This window comes from Carcharhinus amblyrhynchos, chromosome 9 (assembly GCF_965287045.1).
Source record: "Carcharhinus amblyrhynchos chromosome 9, sCarAmb.v2.hapA, whole genome shotgun sequence".
Lineage (NCBI taxonomy): Eukaryota > Metazoa > Chordata > Chondrichthyes > Carcharhiniformes > Carcharhinidae > Carcharhinus > Carcharhinus amblyrhynchos.
Window position 1 is genome coordinate 36,913,677 of NC_137332.1, and position 22,637 is coordinate 36,936,313.

The following is a 22,637-nucleotide window of genomic DNA, read 5'->3' on the forward strand; positions in this document are numbered from 1 at the left end:
AAAATATATAAGGTTCAGATGATAGTGGAAAAGCTGGATTTCTTTCCAAGACATGCACAGCATCAAAGCTAAGAAACAAGCTACAGTTAAGTGTTTCATGATCAGTATGTGGGTGAAAAGATCGGGTGGGGGGAAGAAGGGATGAGTCATAGGTTACCTTAAAAACTGAAACAACCGAGCAACAGAATGGTCACAGCAGCTACATCGCACAACATTATCCAGTGTGGTATTTAGTGCAAAACTGCAGCATTCTCATCAACCACCTCAACTTAAATAGGAAACTCAAATGCAAGCAACTTTATTTTGGAAAATTTACTGGTACTAGATAATGTTTTTCTCTATAGTCTTCCATTGTGGAATTTTTCACAGGAAGTCAGCGGTCACAATTTTAAAGGTTCATGATTTAAACTTTAAAACTTCATCTTTTGTTCCATAGCCTTGCTGTAAAGACAAAATACCTGAACTTGTGAGAAGTATAGATCAGTTATAAAATGTTTTCGTCCTTTTTTTGGAAGCAGCTTGGAGCTATTTTGTTGTGATGAGATTGAGGGTGTAAGGTTCACTGATATAAACTGCATTAACCGCTGAAACTTTTTTTCTGCTGTAGTGATACATCCATTATTTGGAAATCTTGTTTTGTTTGTCACGATGCTCTTGATATTGTAGTAGGATGAAAATGGACAGGGCCATGATACATCTTTCACATGAATGCACAATGAAGGCTGTGAGGCTGCAGAGACATCATTCTTCTTATAGCATAGATAATAATCATTAAAAGCACGACTAGAACATTATCCCAATCACTTATAGGAACCAGCTTTAGATAGAAATTGTCAGAGCATATTTGTTCAAGAAATACTTTCTAATTATTTTTATCTCATTTAATATATATATTCTAATATATATTTAATACAATATATATTCTAATATATACAGTGTTGTTCATGAACTCAAAGCATCCTACAGCCAATGTAGTTTTGAAATGCAATCAGAGAGAATGGACATTGGAAGAGGTTATTAGAGATTCTCAATGCAGTGCATTGTCTGTGGAAGCAGGAGAGGAATTCTTTTCCATGGAATTTGTCCAAGTTTTAAAAAAAAATTATTTTCTGTCTCTTCCATGGCTGTTGGTGGGATCACTTCTTAATTACAGCAAGATTGTGTGGGGCAAGCTTACTTGAGCAGCTGAACTCTGTCATGTTTTTGTCAATTTGAAGGTGAGAGGGAATGGCATTAAGCTCCACTCTAGAGATCTGAACACAAGGCTGACATCCAATGCAGTAATGTGGCAGCACTGTCTTTCCGATGAGACATTAAACCCAGGTCCCATCCGTCCTCTTGAATGGATGTAAAAGATCCCATGGCATTACTTTGAAGAAGTATTATCATAAAAACATCATTTAAAAAAAAAACCTGGTCACAATCTTATTGCTGGTTGTGGGAGCAAACTGGTTGCCATATTTCTACATTACAACACAAAGGTACTGCACTTACAGTCAGATGCTCCACAACTTCTGTAAAAGCAGTAGTTCTTTTTTCTCAAATCTTTGATTTACCAAGCAATAGAACACTACTGGTAGAAGCTTTTACTTTGCCTCCCTCTGGCAGTCAGGCCTAGAGTAATGTATTTCCATTGTTTATAGATCTTGATAAAGCTCTAGAAACCATAGCTGTTTTCTGTAGTAGGATAATGATGCCTAGGTCAGCAAGATTAAAAACTGAAGAGGAATGAAACAATTCAAATTTGAATGAACATTTATTGCTATTTTGAGCACTCACTGCTCAATATATAAAGATGGCCTTTTGGACAGATTTAATATGCGAGCATATACAAAAGGTTTTGAAAGTTACAAAATTTTTCTCACTTTCAAAAAGAAATAGAGTTTTTTTGTTTTCTTAACCTGCATTTTGCCAATGAGGAACAAGCGTATTGCAATTGGTCTAGTTTTCACTATTGTTAATGTGCTTTTAGTACAGAGTACATTAACAGCCTTAATTTTTCCACAGTATTTGTTCTTGCAACAGTCAGAACTTTGACATTTAACATTTGTAGATTTAAGAATGGAATACAACATGTCTCGAGTGAACCTTTATAGAACCATTAATCACTTTTAATAACAAAATTTACTGAATATTATACTAAACAATGTATTTGTTCCATATTTCACAACCAATACTTCACCTAAATCATAGTAAATAAAAACTGTAAATTTACTTTAGGAAGCACTCAACCTACTCACAAAAAAAATAGCAGAAATGTCAATCCTCTGACCCCTCCCAAAAGCTGTATAACAGCTTCACCATAGTATTTTCACATATCAAATGGAATTGTTGCAAATAGCATCTTAAAATCAGGATAAACAAAAAGTACAAATATTGTCAATATGAGACAGGGATATATCAGTTATATCTACAAATAGATCTTGTGACACACTGGAAATGTGTATTTGTGGTTGTATATCACCTTCATTCATTTCCCCTTCGACTCTTCTTGTGACTCTTCTTTGATCTAAAAATAGTAAAAATTATTAGAAGTAGTGCATTCACTCTATAGGACTTAACTAGAAAAAAACAAAGTTTGAAATGATTAATACCTTTCAGGTGTTTTAGAATGACTTCTATGTCTGTGGCTTCTGTGATGACCTAAGTGACAGAAACATACATTAAATGGCAAACAAATTCTCCACAGTTCCCACCACAAAATAACATCACCACCAGCCCCCTCCCTCCCCCCACGTTTCAAAGAGATGGCAATTAATCTATAATATTACGAAACATCACCAAGGTCACTTCAGAGAGCAGTTAAGAGTGAAGCACATTAGTGTGGAACTGGACTAAAATACAGTCCACAACAGGAAAAGCAGGTTTCTTTCTCATTAAGGACATTACTGAACCATATTTACAGACATCACCAGCTTTGTGCACGCACTTTTACATGAAGCTTTTTAAAAACAGAATTCCAATTCTTAAGCTGTCATGGTGACATTTGAACTTAAGCTCTTTGAACACATGTCTGAACCTTTCACACTTGCTGACCCATGGCAATCGCCACACTACCATATATAAGCTGAGAAACTGTAAACACAATCAGTAGTTGCTGGGCTTATTTAGTGCATATGTGATCATCCTAGACACACAAAGTATATAGGACATAATGTACAGCTAATACACATCACAAGCTTAAATTAGAAATTACTTGAAATGTATTTTTAAAGATTTTTGCCAGCCACGCATATGTAATGACTTTCTACTTAATCAATCAGTGAATCTTAATTCTCAATTTTGTTTCTTAGATTGTGTATAGTTTGAAATTCTGGTTTGAATTTCCTCAATGTAACATTATTCCCTCATTAACCTTTCGACCATGCAGTATGTATTGGTTTACTTCCCCCTTCAAATTGTCTAATCTTCACTGCTTTCCTCTTCTACCCATTAATTCGAACTCCTCTCCCACAGCTCTGATGAACCTCCCAAATTTTTATTATTTATTCTTGGGATATTGGCATCACTGGCTCATTCCTAAGGTGAAAATTGACTTGAAAACAAATAAAATAAATTATACCTGGAGATTTGGATCTTGATCTGTGACGACGATCTCTAGATCGACTGCGATGACGCCTGGGACTTTTGCTGCGATGTCTTTCACGACGTGGTGATGGGCTTCATTAAAACAAAAACATCAAATAAGAAATAAAAACAATAGATGCAATCACTACCTATAATGACAGGGAAATAGAAAGTGTCTTACCTTCTTCTCTTGGGGGACCTGCTTCGTCTGTAAAATACAAGATTAAGAATTTGACAACTTTTGAATACTTCCTTTAGCATGATCTAAAGGAAAATGTACCTTTACTATGTTAAGTATAACTGAAATTTTTCCCAAAATTGTGATTATTCTTGTGTCTGTACGCTTTAACTCCTAGATCCTAAACACCAATAAGAGACATCTTAAAAGAAAAGATTTACCACAACTCAATAGCATAATTACTTACAGAAAGTGAATAAAAGATGAAAAGAGCTTTAGGTACTGTAAATCATAGAATCCCCACAGCGCAGAAAGAACATTGAGTCTGCACTGACTCTCTGAAAGAGATCTGAAATACACAAGGGCCAAGGTATCAGAGCCCTGCCAAATGGCCTGCTGAATCCACTGGAGGGAGCCTTGCCTTGGTAGGTTCGTAAAATCCTCACCCAGGTCTTGAAATATAGAGTTATAGGGTCGTAGAAGTTTACAGCATGGAAACAGGCCCTTTGGCCCAACTTGTCCACGCTGCCCTTTTTTTATAAAACCCTTAAACTAATCCCAATTGCCTGCATTTGGCCCATATCCCTCCATACCCACGTAACTATCTAAATGCTTTTTAAAAGATAAAACTGTATTCGCCTCTACTACTACCTCTGGCAGCTTGTTCCACTCACCACCCTGTGTGTGAAAAAATTGCCTCTCTGGTGGACACTTTAGTATCTCTCCCCTCTCACTTTAAACCTATACCCTCTAGTTTTAGACTCCCCTACATTTGGGAAAGGATATTGACTATCTACCTTGTCTATGCCTTTCATTATTTTATAGACCTCTATAAGACCTCCTACGCTCCAGAGAAAAAAGTCCCAGTCTATTCAGCCTCTCCTTATAACTCAATCCATCCAGTAGCATACTAGTAAATCTTTTCTGCACATTTTCTAGTTTAATAATATACCTGAAATGCTAATCTACTTCCCTTTTCTCACATGCTGATTTGATTCATTGTGAATTTCCAGCATTTTGCATTTCATTTACTTGTTAAAAAGTTAAGACTGCAGCTGCTTTCTCACCGCCTTGGTGTTTTGCTTCGACTTCTTCTGTACCGCGGAGATGGAGATCTTCGAGGCCGATCAAGATCACGGTAGCCTCGTCGTGGAGGCTCTGGTGATGGCACTCTGTCGCCCTAGATGTTAATGACATTAATGTACAGAAAACTAAGGCAGCAAATTAACATTTATAGAATGCATTTTGCTGTCAATCTACTGGATACATACACAGACAATCAAAGTTAACTCCATCCCTTCAATCAGGTAAATTACATTGTTGAGATAAAGTTGTGTTAATTATGCAAATAAAAGTGCTTTTCAAAATAAAATGTAACTAGTTTGAAAAATTACTTTCAAATAGAAATTTAAGAAACATTTTCTACCCAGCAGAATGGGGAAAGGATATCGAAGAGGTGAGGGGCAAAGGGAGGGAAGATTGAAGCTCCTTCAAAAAAACTTAATAAATATTGTGAGAAACGCACAAACATGTTTGAGTGTGCTAAAGCTCCAATTTTTAAGAAATCAAATTGGCCCTAGTGTTTATTTTCTATAGAAAATAACAAATGTAGTTTTTAATATATGGAAGTTCTAAAATATTTAAATGTAACGATTCTATTTTTAGAAGATACATAGGTCAACAAAAATTATGCAGTTTAGTAACAATACTTTTTTTTTAGGATTGAATGGATCATCTCAGGTTTGCACTTGCATGCTGGGAGAAAGACTAAAGTTTGCTTAAAAGTAAGTTTATTGTGACAGCTTTGTTTGGGCCAAATAATCTGTTCTTAAAACAGTGTTTTAAAAGTGCATGAAAGTACAATAAACATACCCCTTTTGAAAACAGTTGAAGCTATTGTCTCAATAAAAGACAAATATCTGATAATTAGAATAAACTCATTAGTTGTGTATAAACCTTATCATCATCATCATCTTCATCTTCACTAGTGTCGACATCATCCATATCTTCCTCCAATGCACTGACTCGTGTATCCAGCATCTCTGCTTCTTCCAACACATAGCGTTTCTGGATGAACAAAATACTATTTTAAAGCTGACTCACTCTCATTTATTACAAATAGTTCAAACATAATGAAAGTTTGCAGCTGCAAAATTCAGAACGTACAATGGATATTTGAAATTAATTAAAATTTTATTTCATTTAGCAAAGGGTTACCCATTGCATACAAAAAGCCCTCAAAGTTTTTTTTGAAGTATCAAGAAACACCTAAATCTAGCCATTATTGCACTTATGCAAACCACTTCTATTAAATTTCTGCTTGCAGAATCCCAAGTTATGGATCTTTGGAAAATATAACTGTTGTTAACAGTCACTCTGGATGGGGTATGTTCCTGCCACCTGCCCCATACTTTTATATTCCCCCTTCCAAATACCGAAGGCAAGATTCTTAATGGAAAAGGTTCTACTCGTGAAGAGAGCAACGTAGAGTACCTGCCCTAGAGATATTCATTTGAAACTCCAGGAGAAAGCTATTTGATCGGACAAAATAACAAGCAATTTTGCCGTCTGGCTCAGTGCAGCCTCGTTAGCCCAATCACTGTCTAAATATATCTATGATCTTCAGTTGGTCATAGAATCAGATGATTTCAAAGTTTACTACCATTAGCAATTCGCCTGAGCACGAACCAGTCAATGTCACCCTACAGCAAGATTTGGAGAGGATCCAGGCTTGAGTTGACAAGTGACGAGCAATATTCAAAATCACCCAAGTAGTAGGCAATGACCACTTCCAACAAGTAAAGGCGCAACATCGAGGGCCGAAGGGCCTGTACTGCGCTGTAATGTTCTATTGCCAAATCTACCAATGCTTCAGCTACCAGGGCTCGTACAAAGAATATACTGGAATTCTTGCATCCTATCTGGATGGAAGAGGCATCCGAAACAGTCAAGAAACTTGATACCATGCAGAACAAAGCAATTATTTGGCTGACTCCTCTGAAATGATCTCAATATCCACTGCTTCGTACCAATACATGCACTACATCTGCAGCATTAGCCAAATGCACTGTAGCAACTTATCAAAGTTACCCTGATAACTCCTGCTAGCCCCGTGATCTCGACCAGAGGAAAACGGCAGCAATACAATGGGAACACTCAAGGCATTCTTCCAAATCACAAATCAATTGGAGTTGGTTCCTTGTTGACATGAATTTCCTGATACCAAAATCACCACAAGAACTGCAGAGATTAGAGAATGCTCACTGATTTAATTAGGAATGGCTGCTTTGGCCATATTCAAAGAACACTTTTAAAAAAAAGTGGCTGTTTAACTGAGAGATTTCCCAGTTAGGATGTTGGTGGCCGTATTGTTTAAAGTCATCATGTAGATATACTGCCTGGATACAGACAAAGTCAAATTAAAGAGAAGACAAACATGACTAATTCATCCTGCACATTCTCATTTTCTTAGATGATGTAATGTATAGAAATTAGTTTTTCCGCTTACATCAAAACCTTGCATTGAACCAGCTCAACTGTGTCAAGCAACTTGCCTATTCTGAACAGGAAATGATCTCAGTCCTTATCCAAACACAAGCCTTTTCACATTTAAAAGATGCATCCTTCAGAGTGTTGACAAGTTACTCACCTTACAGTAACAGATATAGTCATAATCTAGCAAATGAACAAAGCAAATCTAGTACGTGGGGTCAATACTGAATTGATTTAACAAAGAGACATGAGTGCAATCGATCCATATATTGAAGATTTGTTTCACTATTTTTGAAGATTTTGAGCATTTATGTAGAATTTTTCAGGACACTAAAAATTATTATACACTTTGTGGAGAATATTCCATTACATTCTGACTTGGCCTTGTAGAGGGTAGACAATCTCTGGGGAGACAGGAGTTGAATTACTCATCACATGATTCCTCACCTTTCCTGCTCTGGTAGCCACAATATTTGTATGGCTAGCCCAGTTCAGTCTCTGGTAAATGATAACCCCGGGATGACAGTGGGAAATTCAGCAATGGAATGTTATGGGATGACAGTCAGATTTTCTCTTGTTGGAGATGGTCATTGTCTAGCACTTGTGTGGTAAAAATGCTACTTGTCACCCCATGCCTGGATATTGTCCTGGTCTTGTATCTGAACATGGACATGGACTGCTTCAGTATCTGAACATGGACAGTATCTTCAGTATCAGAGGAGTTGCAAATGGTGCTGAACACTGTGAAGTCATCAGCAAACATTCTCACCCCTCACCTTATGATGGAAGAAAGATCATTGATGAAACAGTTGAGCTTAGAACATTACCCTGAAGAATTCCTGCACTGATGCCCTGGAGCTGAGATGTTGACCTCCAACCACCAAAACCATCTTCCTTTGTGCCAGGTATTACCCCAGCCAGTGGAGGGGTTTCACCCCGATGCCCATTGACCCCAGTTTTGCCAGGACTACTTGATGCCATACTCGGTCAAATGCTGCCTTGATATCAAGGGCAGTCACTCTCACCTCACTGTCAGTAATTATACAAGAAAAGTAAACCATGTTTTACTCCAAGACACAATTTAAGAAACAATTTTCTGAACCCCAGATATTCTTGTTTGTTTTAAAGTGCTGACTCTTTAGTGCATATGGTTCCATAGGCATCATCAGCCCTTTGCTGTTTTGTCATAGTAGCCATTCTTTATGCATGAGCCTACAGTATGGATATTGGCACACGGTTTAATCATGGTGGTGTTTGGGGGCAAGGGGACCAAGGAGGGAGGCACTGGCACATTGTAGCTGTGTCAATTCCCATTCTCACCTAATACTTTTCAATAAAAGAGGGTGGATAAAAGGTCAGTCTTTTCATTTCCCTCATGTTAAGTACAATTAATTGGAGATAAAGAACAAACATTTCTCAATATTATAATTTTGTACCTGAAGTCGGGGCAAGATAATATCACAAACTCGCTCTTCATGGAGTAACTCATCCATAAATTCATCCACATGAATAAGTTCAAACTCTGGAGAAGAAGAGAACATGATAATGTGAATCCAAAGTAATACATCAAAACTTGAAGTTTCATCTTGGTTTAGAAGTTATTCATATGTAAATAAGTAAGCACACATTGATGCCATTTAAGAATTGATTGACTTGGAAGAAAATTAAGTCTAAAATACCTAGAATTAAAACTAGATCCTGAAGCTTTTGACACAATTTCATAACTCGCAATATGCAATGTCAAATAAACAAAAAATAATTTTACAGTAGACAGGTTTAATACAAGCAGATCAAGCATGATTCAAATCACCGGATTTCTGAACTGGTTTAGTTTACAACCATCAAGGATACAACAATAATTTTCAAGGATTTAAGTCAAAAATGAAAGTTTGTTACTGGGGGTGAATACTTGTGAGTGAACTGAGATTAGAAATTGACGTGGTACCAAGCAACTGATAATAAAGCGATATCATATCACTGCAATCTATTTTTCAATATCATTAGCGAACAAACTATATTTGCTCCAAAAGTTTCATGCCACAAGGCACTTAATTCTGGAAAACAATTAGGTCCCACTTTTACTCATAGCTGGCACAATCTTTACCTCCATCTCTCTTCTGTCTCTTCACTTTTCGATAATCATTATAGAGTGGTTCCAGGTATTTATAACAATCAATGGCAGAGCCCGTTAGCCGCATGTACAATGCACCCAGCAACCTAACATACCTGGGTTAAAAAAAAATTAAAAATTAAAGCTTCAGTTAGGAAATTCTTCATTTGTAAAACACATTGCTTCATTGATAATTTAATAATATTTGACACCAGAGAACTTCACTGTGCAATAAGAAAGCATGTATGTAATGCGTCATTGATGTCATTGCAAAGGGCAACTAATATCATTGATTTCTCTCTCCCCAGAGCAAGGACAATTACATTTTATTTCCTGCAGTTTCATATTTTTTGTAATAATCTTCATTCATGTTGAAGAACGAATAGTTTAATGTGCACAGCTTCCTCAAATTGGTGTTCTTCAAGTACATGTTAAGAATGGTAAGTCAACCAAGAACTGCATCGCAATTCAGCGTGACTTTGTTCTCAGAGTCCCCATATGCATATTTTCTATCAGGAAACATCAAACAGCAAAATGAACCAGAAACTGTGGCTAATTATTTATATTTCAGCATATTCATCACTTTGACATCCATCTGGATCATAACTGGATAATGAACATTGGAATTGATAAGTTTAGGAATTATTTGATTATAAATAAATTTCACGTACTTAAAATCTTCATTCTTTATAAATTCAACAATGATATCCTTTTCGGGTTGAATTTGAAGCATCTTAAGGGTCAGACAAAGGAATGGTGAGGGTTTAATATTCCCACCATAGACGCCACCAATGTATTTCAGTTCCATGGCTTTGTCCACAACCAACTCCGCTAAGAAGCAAAGGAAAAATCTCTGTGACAATATTTTCAAAGCATAGGCCAACTTCTCGGTAACTGAATCAATATGTTATTACACCTAAAAAATAAAGCCTTGTATGGATTGTAATAAGGAAGATGCAAGAGCTAACAATGAAAATGCAACTGACTGAATAAAGAAAGTTTCTGAACTACAATTTAACACAAGTGCAATTGGGTCATCAATAAATCACTCACCTGATGAAGGGGCAATGTTCCAAAAGCTCATGCTAACCCGTTGGACTTTAACCTGGGGTTGTGAGACTACTTATTGTGCCTATCCCAGTCCAACGCAAGCAACTCCATATAACAAATAACCCACATAATAAATAACTCTTGAGCCCTCCATCCCCGCAACTACTGCCCCATCTCCCACCTTCCTTTCTTTGCCAGAGTCCTTGAATGTTGTCACCTCTTAGATGTCTACGCACCTTTCCTAGTATTCTGTTTTTGAATCACTCCTGCCATACTATAAGATGAATCTTGCCAAAGTCACAAATTATATCCTATGCAACTGTGACAAAGGCTAATTATCCCTCTTTGTCCATCTCAACTTCACAGTGGTTAGCACTGCTCCCTCAGAGCATCAGGGACCCGCGTTCGATCCCCAGCTTGGGTCACGTGTCTGCATGAATTTCCTCTGAGTGCTCTGTTTCCTCCCATAGTCCAAAACATAGATTGATTAGGTGCACTGACCACGCTAAAATCTCCCTCAGTGTACCCAAACAGGCAACATGGGGATTTTCACAGTAACTTCATTGCACTGTTAATGTAATCCTACTTGTGACAATAAATAAATAAACTTAAACCTGTCTGCAACCTTTTACATGGTTAACCACACCAGCCTTCACCACTGACCAGCTGTGTGATACTGCACTTGCTTGGTTCCATTCTTACTTATTTAATTAAAGCCAAAGAATCACTTGCAATGCTTTCTTTTCCCATTCATACACTTTTCTCCCTGATGTCTCTCAGGATCTTTGCCTCCTTCCCTCCTATTTCTCACTTGCATGCTGCCCTCAACAATATCACCTGAAAGCACATCCGTTTCCCTGGGAATGCCAATAACATCCAGCTTTACCTCGCCACCACCTCTCTCAACTCTTCTGCCATTTTTAAATTGTCAGACAGCTCCAATACCAGATCAGCAGAAATTTTTACAGCTAAACTTTGGTGACATCTAAGCCACTGTCTTCAAAGCTCACCAGAAACTCCATTTCCTAACTAGCCACCACATTTTTCTCCAATAGACAGTTCACAACCTTGGTGTTACATTTCACCCACAGAGATTCTGACCACATATTTGTCTCATCAGTAAGACCACCGATTTCCACATGAAATAGTTGCCACACTATTTCAACACAATTCTGTTCAGCCTCACACTTTTTACTCCCTGCATACCTGAGATCGTCCATATCGTAACTCGTACTGAGTGCTACTCACCCATTATCTACATTCTTGTTGACTTACACTGGCTCCCCAATCGAGTAATACCAACTTATTTTCCGATCCCTCAAAGGCTTCATCCTCCCTACCTTTGTAATCTCATTCAGCCTTACAACCTTTGCAGATATCAGTACTTCTCCAATTGTGGTCTTGTATTTAATTCACTCCAACACTGGAGGCTGTGTCTTTAGCTGCCAAGGCTATAAGGTCTGGAATTCACTCTGTAAACTTCACCTCTGCACCTTGCTTTCCTTTTTCAAGATGCCTCTTAAAACTTATTTTTTTGCCAAAGCGTGTGGTCATCTGCCCTAATCTCTCATGTGGCTCAATGTTAAATTTTGATTATGATTCTGTATAGTACCTTGCTAATTATGTCATTCCTCATTTTTCTTCACAAAATGTATTAACTCACACAACCTAATTAAATTACCCTGTCCAAATATTTGCCCATTCTGCTAACCTATCTATGCCTCCTTTTCTACTATTGTCAAACACTCATGTTGTCAACATTATTTTGAGGCTATGTTGATGTGAAAAGAGTGAAATCTCACTTATTATAAAATCTCTCAAAGTTTATTTATTAGTCACAAGTAGGCTTACATTAACACTGAAATGAAGTTACTGTGAAAATGCCCTAGTCACCGCACTCCGGCACCTGTTCAGGTACAATGAGCACGACCAGTGCACCCGACCAGTGCACCCAACCTGTACATCTTTCGGATTGAGAGAGAAAACTGCAGCAAACCCACGCAGACACGGGGAGAACATGCAGACTATGCACAGACGTGACCTAAGTTGGGAATTGAACCTGGGTCTCTGGTGTTGTGCGACAGCAGTGCTAACTACTGCACTACTGTGCCAATCAGGGGAGGCATTCAATTAACATTTTGCATCACTGTAGGAGGAAACCACAGCACCCGGAGGAAACCCGCGCAGACACGGGCATAATGTGCAGCATCCACATAGACAAACTATAAAATCTCTCTGTCTTCACATTCAAGTTCGGTAACCAGTTTAGTTCTTTTTTTTGAAATCCAAAACTAGCTGAAAAGCCACGAACAGCATTGCGACCTCTACTCACGAACCAGAACAGGCCAAGATTTCTGGTGGGAATATGAAAAGCCATCGCTGTAACCGAGTGGCTGTTCTAGTCCAAACAGACCACAGAGAAGCGGTTACTGTCCTGGCAAGAGGCCCAGGCCTCAATCATACTCTAAAGCTGTGTTTAATTCTCCAGCCCCATTCTCTACCTGTCAGCCCGAAACATTCTTCCTTCCAGTACTTGGACTCGTAGATACGGGTGCGAATGATTTTCTCGATCAAATACTGCGGGTTGGTCCCATGAATACTATGAGCATCTTTCACCGTCCGGTTCGCCATTGCAATCCCGGCAGGCAAGGCGGCACCTTAGTCAGAGCACACCCCCCACGGCCGAGCAGACATCCCGCTCACAGCGCCCCCTCCAGCCGGGCCGACATCCCGCTCCAGCGCCCCTCGCGGCCGGGCAGACATCCTGCTCACTGCGCCCCCTCCGGCCGGGCAGACATCCTGCTCACTGCGCCCCCTCCGGCCGGGCAGACATCCTGCTCACTGCGCCCCCCCCGCGGCCGGAAGGGCCCTCGGGTAGTTTGTAATGAATTTAAATGTACCCAGAATGCAGTGTGAGGTCTCAGCTGACCGGAATGGCGCGAAAATCTCAGATTGTGGTTGAGGAGAGCGGAGCGGAGCGGAGAGGATAGCGGGGAATCGGGCGGAGCGGAGAGGATAGCGGGGAATCGGGCGGAGCGGAGAGGATAGCGGGGAATCGGGCGGAGCGGAGAGGATAGTGGGGAATCGGGCGGAGCGGATTTTAATTCTTGTTTCACTTTAAATTTTATCCGGGTGTGGATTATCCTGCTTCTCCTCAGCGGGTGGATTTTACTTCATTTTTTAATGTTTTATTCTCTGGAGTTTGCCGAATTTGTGCTGAAATGAGCAGCTATCTGACCAGGTTGAAGGAGCGGCAGAGACACATTTACAGCTGGGCTGGCAGTGCTGTCGATGTGAACCGCAGACTGCGGCAGGCCGACTATGAGTGAGTGACCACTGAACCTCATCCAGATTAATGTGTGATATCTGTATCAGAGAGACTGGGATCTGGAAATGTGACCGCCTCAAGTTACCCTAATCCAGCCCTAAACTGTATTTAGTTATTCATGTCCACCTTTCACTCCCTTGTCTGAGGTCAAGCATCAACCGACTCAAGAACAGCTTCTTACCTGCTGCTGTCAGAGTTTTGAGTGGACTTACCTTGCATTAAATTGATCTTCCTCCACACTCTAGCTATGACTAACATTACATTCTGCACACTCTCGTTTCCTTCTCTCTCAACGGTATGTTTTGTCTGTATAGTGTACAAGAAATGATGCTTTTCACTATACTGATATGTGACAATAAATCAAATTGTTAATCAAGAATCTATGGAGCTCTACCATAAAAATATTCAAAGATGCTTCTTACCTAGTTTCAGAGACTTGTGATGTTCGGGCGGGATGGGGTTGGTCTGAATCGTGCTGGGACCAGAGTGCTGGCGAATCGAGTAAAGAGGACTGTAGACAGGGCTTTAAACTAATTAGGGGGGGGGAGGGTGCGAGGGTAGGTGATGTTAGGAGGTCTACAGTTAAGGATAGGGTACAGGTAAGGGAAGAGGCTGAGGATGTCCCAAGTGGTGGCGTTACAGCAAATAGGGTCCAGAAGAAGGCTGGGATGAAAGCGCTTTATCTGAATGCACGAAGCATTCGGAATAAAGTGGATGAGCTGGTGGTGCAGATCGACACAAATGGATACGATCTGGTGGCCATTACAGAGACGTGGCTGCAAGGTGACAGGGACTGGGAGATGAATGTACAGGGCTATCAAGTGTTTAGGAAGGATAGGCAGGAGGAAAGAGGGGGTGGCGTAGCTCTGCTGATTAAGGACAGCATCAAGGTGGTAGCAAGGGATGATATTGGAGCCAAAGAGCAGAAAGTGGAATCGTTGTGGGTGGAGATTAGGAACAGCAAAGGGAGGAAGACGCTGGTGGGTGTCGTCTATAGGCCCCCGAATAATGATCTGGAGGTGGGGCGGGCTGTTAACGCGCAAATAAGTGCGGCGTGCAGGAATGGGACGGCAGTAGTTATGGGGGATTTCAATCTGCATATTGATTGGTCGACCCATGTTGGACGAGGTGGGCTCGAGGAGGAGTTCTTGGAATGCTGCCGGGATAGTTTCCTGGAACAGTGTGTGTTGGAGCCGACGAGGGAGCGAGCTATCTTGGATCTGGTGCTACGTAATGAGGCGGGTAGAATTAGGGACCTTGCGGTGAAGGATCCTCTTGGAGAGAGTGATCATTGTATGGTGGAGTTTCTGTTGCAGATGGAGGAGGAGAAAGTGGGTTCCCGGACACGCGTCCTTTGTTTGAATAGAGGGGAGAATGGTAGGATGAGAGAAGAATTGGCGAATGTGGACTGGGGGAGCGCGTTGGAAGGTAGGTCTGCTGAGGAGCAGTGGAGGATCTTTAAGGAGATCTTTCTTGGTGCTCAGCAGAAATTTATTCCGATGGTTAAAAAGGACAGTAGGAAGAGAGGTAATAAGCCATGGATAACGAAGGAGGTGAAGGAAAGTGTTAAATTAAAAGCGGAGGAATTTAGAGTAGCTAAGAGCAGTGGGCGAGAAGAGGATTGGGAAAGGTTTAAATGTCAACAAAGATTGACAAAAAAGTTGATAAAGGAGGGTAGAAGAAGCTATGAAGCTGGGCTAGCGCTTAATATAAAAAAGATAGCAAGAGTTTTTATAAATATATAAAAAGGAAGAGGCTGGCTAGGGTGAACGTTGGTCCCTTAGAGGATGAGAAAGGGGACCTAGTGGTAGGGGATGGGGATATGGCTAAGGTCTTGAATAACTTTTTTGTTTCTGTCTTCACGGAGGAGGACGTGAATAATTTGCCGGGTGTTAGCGATGGAAAGGTGGTAGGACTGGAGGGTCTTAATGACATTACTGTTACTAGAGAGGTGGTGCGCGACAGACTGGAGGGGCTGATTGTGGACAAGTCCCCAGGACCGGATGGAATGCATCCGAGGGTTCTGAAAGAAATGGCGGAGGTTATAGTGGATGCCTTGGTGGTTATTTTCCAGACGTCGCTGGATTCCGGGGAAGTGCCGGAAGATTGGAAAACGGCTAATGTTACGCCGTTGTTTAAGAAGGGTGCCAGGCAAAAGGCGGGGAATTATAGGCCGGTTAGTTTAACGTCTGTTGTAGGTAAAATGTTAGAATCCGTCATTAAGGAGGAAATTGCGAGGCATCTTGAAGGGAATTGCTTGATAGGGCAGACGCAACACGGTTTCATTAAAGGGAAGTCGTGTCTGACAAATTTACTGGAGTTCTATGAGGATGTGTCTAGGGCGGTGGATAGAGGAGAGCCGGTGGATGTGGTCTTTCTGGATTTTCAGAAGGCGTTTGATAAGGTACCTCACAAGAGGTTACTGCAGAAGGTCAGAGGACATGGAGTTGGGGGTAGGGTGTTAGCGTGGATAGAGGATTGGTTGTCAAATAGGAGGCAGAGAGTGTGGGTCAATGGGTGCTATTCGGATTGGCGGTTGGTGACTAGTGGGGTGCCCCAGGGGTCGGTGCTGGGGCCTCAGCTATTTACCATTTATATAGAGGATCTGGAGGAGGGAACCGAGTGTAGGGTGTCGAAATTTGCTGATGACACCAAGATTGGGGGAAAGGCAAATTGTGCGGAGGGTGTGGAGAGTCTGCAGAAGGATCTAGATAGGCTGGGCGAATGGGCCAGGAAATGGCAAATGGAATTTAATGTTGGCAAGTGTGAGGTGGTCCACTTTGGTAGGAAGAATGGTAGGAAGGACTATTACTTACGTGGCGAAAAACTGCAGCAGGCGACGGTGCAGAGGGACCTCAGGGTCCTTGTGCATGAGTCGCAAAAACCCAGCCTGCAGGTGCAGCAAGTGGTCAGGAAGGCGAATGGGATGCTGGCCTTCATAGCGAGGGGGATTGAATATAAAAGTAGGGAGGTCTTGCTGCAGCTGTATAGGGCATTGGTGAGGCCGCAGCTGGAGTACTGTGTGCAGTTTTGGGCGCCGCACCTGCACAAGGATATTTTGGCCTTGGAGGGAGTGCAGAGGAGGTTTACTAGGCTGATGCTGGAGTTGAGGGGGTTGAGCTATGAGGAGAGGCTGAATAAACTAGGCTTGTACTCGTTAGAGTTTAGAAGAATGAGGGGAGATCTCATTGAGACGTATAAGATGATGAATGGGATGGATAGGATAGAGGTGGAGAGACTCTTCCCGCTCAAAAAAGACAGTAGGACTAGGGGGCACAGCCTCAAGATAAAGGGGGGGCGGTTTAGAACGGAGTTGAGGAGGAACTTCTTCACTCAAAGGGTGGTGAATCTCTGGAATTCTCTGCCCGTTGAAGTGGTGGAGGCTGCCTCGCTAAATATTTTTAAGAAGCGGGTTGATGGATTTTTGATAAGAGAGGGGATTAAGGGTTATGGGGAGAGGGCGGGAAAGTGGAACTGAGCCACGACAGATCAGCCATGATCTTATTGAATGGCGGGGCAGGCTCGAAGGGCCAGATGGCCTACTCCTGTTCCTATTTCTTATGTTCTTATGTGACCCGCGAGAGAAAATATTTCTCCTTGTTTCTGTCTCAAATCAGCGATCCCCTGTTTATAAACTAGTTCTTGATTCTCCCACAAGAGGAAACATCCTCTCCATATTCACCCTGTCCATATCCCTCAATCTTAAAGGTCTTGATCAAGTTGCCTCTTACTTTTCTAAGCTTGAGTGGATATAAAACTATTCTTCCCAACCTTTCCTCACAAAATAACCTGCCCTTCCTGGTGTTAGCTTCGAAGGTTTACCTCCCATCTTTCCTTCAGTAAGGAAGCCAGTATTATACACAAACTCAAGGTGTGGTTTCATGAATGCTCCATACAACTGAAACATAACCTTCCTACTTCAATAAATGATAACATTCCATTATCATTCCCAATTACTTGTTGGGCTAAATAGCCTACTTCTACTGGCTCTACCTGTATGCTATCAATGTCCTGGGACTATCATTGATCAGAAACTGAACTGGCCTGGCCATATAAACATTGTGGCTATAAAAGCAGGTCAGAGGCAAGGAATCCTGTATTGAGTAACTCACCTCCTGACTTACCAAAGTCTGTCCACCACCTACAGGACACAAGTCAGGAGTGTAATAGAATACTCACCTCTCAGCAGGATGAACAACACTGAAGAAGATTAACAGTATGACAAAGCAGTCCCTATGATTGTCATCCCCATCCGTAAACATTCACTTTCTCCGCCACCACTGTACAGTGGCAGCAATATGTACCATTTCGAAGATGCACTGCAACAAGTCACCCAGCACCTTCCAAACCTTTGACTTCAGCAGTGCTTCTATGCACAGGTTGGAGTTCACAGTACTCAGCCTTTCAATTCCATTCCTGTAGAAACGAACTGAAGTGTTTTATGTTTATATAACTTTGTTAACCTGTGTTGCTACTTTGTCTATCTGTAACACTCTGATCCCTCTGTCCTCTGCACCATTTAGATACTTATTTTCCAAGATGTATTCAATTTCCTTGCTCTTCTTACCAATATATGCTCCCTCACACTTTTATATTGACACTAATTTGCAAGTAGTATATTCATTTTGCACGTTTATTGGCAACTTGGCACTGTTGTCTCACACTGCCAGGGACCCTGGTTCGATTCTGGCCTTGGGTAATTGTTTGTGTGGAGTTTGTATGTTCTCCCCATGTCTGCGTGGGTTTCACCTGGGTACCTTGGCTCCCTCCCATGGCCCAAAGCTGTGTAGGTTAGGTAGATTAGCCTTGGTAAGTGCGCGGGGATGAGGCAGACGGTGATGCTGGGGAGATGCTCTTTTGTAGAGTTGGTGCAGACTCAATAGGCTGAATGGCTTCTTCCTGCACTGTAGGGATTCTCTGGATCTTCTTGTATTAACCTTCCTTTATCTTCAGTCGTAAATTGGTGTTACTGGTTTGGGTATAAATCTGACGGTATCTTGGTGGTTGGGGAAAGATGGGCCCATTTTCTTGCCGTCCACGCATTCTCTGTGTGGATTATTTCACTCTTTTCCCTGATCTGGAATGTCCTCTCGATACTACCTGAGCTAATTTTATGTTTGATTGTTTGTGCCTCTGTGTTGAGAATATGTGTTTAGAATATGCAATAAATGCTCTTTTTTCTGTTTGAGACGCTCTCTCTTGTTGCCCTCATGAAGTGTTGACAGTAGATTGTTATCAAGTTAGCGACTGTTTGAATTAGGAGCAATGATATTGGGCCAAAACCTGTGTTTAGTCACATTAGTAAGTGCAATATGCACGCTGCATTTAACATCAGCACTCTACAATTGGGAGGGAGAGGAAGAAAAGAGGCAAATTCCCAGTCTGATATAAATCCAGCAATTCCAAATTGAAAAGTGCTTGGTTATAACACACTGGGCTGAATTGACTACGGAGGTGTAGAGGTATCCTGTCATATTATCTTCAGTAGTTTTGGTGGATAAATCTGTTCAAGTGTAGGACCAAGCATGAAATCAGGTAGTTCTTGTTCTTTTCAGCCTGGATCTAGTATGTCTGTTGTGGGGCCCATGAATTGGATTCAATTTGATTTTTTTTTTGGAGCAGGCAATAGATGGATTAAGGGCTTGCCCTGTCCACTCAGCGCATTGGCTTTGTAACTCTGAGAGAGAGCAATCGTTTTTTAAAATGCTTTAGGAAGGAAAAGTTAGTTTATTTATTAATTATAAGTAAGGCTTACGTTACATTGCAATGAAATTCAGGAAATAGGTGATACAATTTACAAACAAAATAAATACCCTCAGCGGTGTCACCCTGTGAAAGATCCAGTTTTTCTGTGATTGGCTTCAGGGGAAACCAGAAGAGGTGTGTGAAGTTTAAGTTTATTTTATTAGTGTCATAAGTAGGCTTACATTCATACTGCAGTGAAGTTACTGTGAAAATCTCTTAGTTGCCACACTGTAGCGCCTGTTCAGGTACACTGACCAATGCACCTAACCAGCACATCATTCAGAGTATGGGAGGAAACTGGAGTACCAGAAATGTGTCCAAACATATGCAGGTTAGGTAGATTGGCTGTGCTAAATCGCCCCTTAGTGTCTGGAGGATTTGGAGGGTAAATACGTGGGGTTACAAGGATGGGGTCTCAATAGGATTGATGATGGTGCAGGCTTGATGGGCTGAGTGGCCTTGTTCTGTACTGTAGGGATTCTGTGGTTCGTACCCAGAGAAAACCCACGTGGGGTGAACGTGCAGATTCCGCACAGACAGTGACCCAAGCTGGGAATCAAACCCGGGTCCCTGGCACTATAAGGCAGCAGTGCTAACTACTTGCCAAAATTAACACTCCATTTTAGTGTCCAAAGTTATTATGTGGGCTTATATTAAAATTTACTTCCCATCCAGAAATAGTCAGCTATATATACCCTTTAGTAGTCAGCTGATGTTGAGGGTTGTGGTTCTGGAATATTAGCATTTTGAACTTAATCTGTTTTACAGATTTTTAGGTAGATTGAACAACAAACAATTTACTCCTGAACTAATTCTCCCAAAGCTCAAGCACAAAAGTTGAACCTTTATAACTGTCCTTTCGGAGAGTTGGTGCAGACTTAATGGATCGAACGGCCTCCTTCTGTACTGTAGGGGTTCTATCATTGCATAAGCAGAGATCAGTCAGATCAGCCATGATCTTATTGCAAGAGGAGACATGAAGGGCCAAATGGCCTAATCCTGCTCTTTCTGTTCCTATTTTTATGTATGCCACAATTGCATTTCTTGCACAATTACTGCATGTTGGTTGTTGAGAAGGAACATAAGGTGTTTTGCAGATACAAATTTGTAAAGTCACTGTATATTTTTGCTTCTTTAGAGGTATTCAGATAGAATATGAAGGCACTTCTATCAAACATCACATCAACATTGGAGATTTTGTTTTAGTCAAAAGTGAAGATGAGGATCAACCGTATGTAGCTAGACTGCTGAAGTTGTTCGAGGCTGGTAAGAGCAAGTTTCATATGTGAGCTCATCAATGTTTATGGACCAGAAACAGCCTCTCATTTATATGAACTAATAATGATTTACACAAACTATTAGTTGAGCCAAAATTAGGTTAATAGCTTGCCCACAAAAATATGGTGTATTTGGGCAGTCTAAACCCAGATTGCAGCATTCGCCAAGAACTTTACTGTGGACAACTTAAAATTATGCAGCAGTACCAGGAATGTATGTAATACCTATTTCAAATATCCATTGGCTCTACCAGGAAACAACAAATGGCTTTACAAAATAGGAATTCAGCTTTATGGCAGTGTTGTGTTGAAGACCATTTAAGTTGAAACTTCTGCACACTCTGGTCCCTCCATTATTTTTTATGTACAGTTTGAAACATTTCAAACTTCATATTTCTCTTAGTTGACATGGGTTTATTTTCCTCACCAGGTAGTCAACAACGTCCCACCAAGAATGCAGTGGTCCAGTGGTTTGCTCGTATTGAGGAAATACCCAAAACAAAGCAGAAGCTATTGGGAAGGGAAACACATCCTAAGGAGATTTTCTTATATGATGTCCCTGGCTGTGATGATCATATCAGTGCAGAGACCCTCATTAAGACTGTGAAGGTAGTACTTGAGCGCATAAACTAAACAAGGCTGGCATTTCAGTGCTGTGCTGCATTGTCAGAGGTGCTGGGCTTTTGGATGAGGTGTTTTTTCATGGTCTCACCTGCACAACTTTAGCCACAGCACTGAATCAAGACAATTTATCCCATTGCTACTTACACTGCTGTATGCAATCTTGCAACCTCTGTATTACTTCTGCCTGATTTTTGTGCTAAACATTAACTACGTACTTTACAATCGAATTAGATCTAAGTTTTGTAAATTAGTGGCAGTGAATGGGTAGCCTTTAGTAATTGAAGCTGGAATAATTAGTTCGAACAATTTTGTTTTGCAAGTTTCTTCGTGGACTGTCAGTATGATACATGACATGGAGCAGTTTAACACAACAAGTGGTATTCAAATAAAGACAGCCCAAAGGTTACCCTGATCATGGTAGCCATTATTTCCATTGCTACATAAAGGGAATTTGTTTGATTAACTGTGTCTTGCGTTTTGCTGTAGCTTGGTTAATGTTTTCTAGTTATGTGAGTGCTGTTAATGTCTGCTTACTGCAAAATTGAAACTGTGAAGTACAGAATTAGCACATATTTTACCTAGCAATTACTTTCTTTGTAGTGTTACAACTTTAGATTAGTTGCAGTGTGAGGAGATAGGCTGTTCTTTGGCACCTGCTGTGCTTTCTGTTGGGTTTTATAAACACAGTAAAAAGTCTGACAACACCAGGTTTTAGTCCAACCTATTTAATAGTCCAACCTATATAAATAGGTTGGACTAAAACCTGGTGTTGTCAGACTTTTTACCGGGTTTTATAAAGACATGGTTTACATCAAATTAATTTATTTTCTCTTGGGAGGCATTTATTAGCCATCCCTAGATGTCCTAAGGCATTAAAATCACCTTATGTTGCTGGACTGAGAAAATCGGGATAGCAGGTCCCTTCCTTTAGGAGACCAGTGAACTAGTTGGACTTTATGACAATCCAGCAACTTCCATTGTCGTTGTGTCTGGTGCAGTCCCACAGATTGCAAGGGCTTGTCATTTAATTTCACGTGGACCACCACTTAAATGATTCTTTCCCCTACAAATGTTTTATTGTAAAAGCTATGTTATAATCTGTGCAATGATTTGGAAATTAGATTTACTCTGTAGTGGTGTGACATGTGTTTTGTTTTTGAATGACTTGACGCAGTCCTATGTAAATGGGAAATTAACTTATTTTGTTCACCTATATGGTTGATGAAGTGGAAAGTAGCCCGTTCTCGATCTAATCTATTTGGAGCC

General features: G+C 40.8%; 2 protein-coding genes across 2 annotated transcripts in view; one reads left to right on the forward strand and one right to left on the reverse strand.

The window, feature by feature from the left end:
* Positions 1-1,737: 1,737 nt before the first annotated feature.
* On the reverse strand, positions 1,738-13,059 carry prpf38a (pre-mRNA processing factor 38A). The gene is made up of 10 exons (XM_080195463.1): positions 12,899-13,059; positions 10,019-10,178; positions 9,342-9,463; positions 8,674-8,759; positions 5,702-5,812; positions 4,813-4,925; positions 3,749-3,775; positions 3,563-3,660; positions 2,595-2,643; positions 1,738-2,509 (listed from the first exon to the last, which is right to left on the reverse strand). Exons 1-10 carry the CDS (start codon positions 13,026-13,028, stop codon positions 2,467-2,469), a joined length of 939 nt encoding a protein of 312 aa, XP_080051589.1. The 5' UTR covers positions 13,029-13,059; the 3' UTR covers positions 1,738-2,466.
* A 321-nt stretch (positions 13,060-13,380) lies between these two features.
* The window catches only part of orc1 (origin recognition complex, subunit 1), a 30,257-nt gene continuing 21,000 nt past the window's right edge, over positions 13,381-22,637 (forward strand). Inside the window, exons 1-3 of the mRNA XM_080196559.1 lie at positions 13,381-13,722; positions 20,609-20,736; positions 21,178-21,356. Coding sequence (XP_080052685.1) covers positions 13,619-13,722; positions 20,609-20,736; positions 21,178-21,356 — 411 coding nt within the window. The 5' untranslated portion in view covers positions 13,381-13,618. The remainder of the gene's footprint in view (positions 13,723-20,608; positions 20,737-21,177; positions 21,357-22,637) is intronic.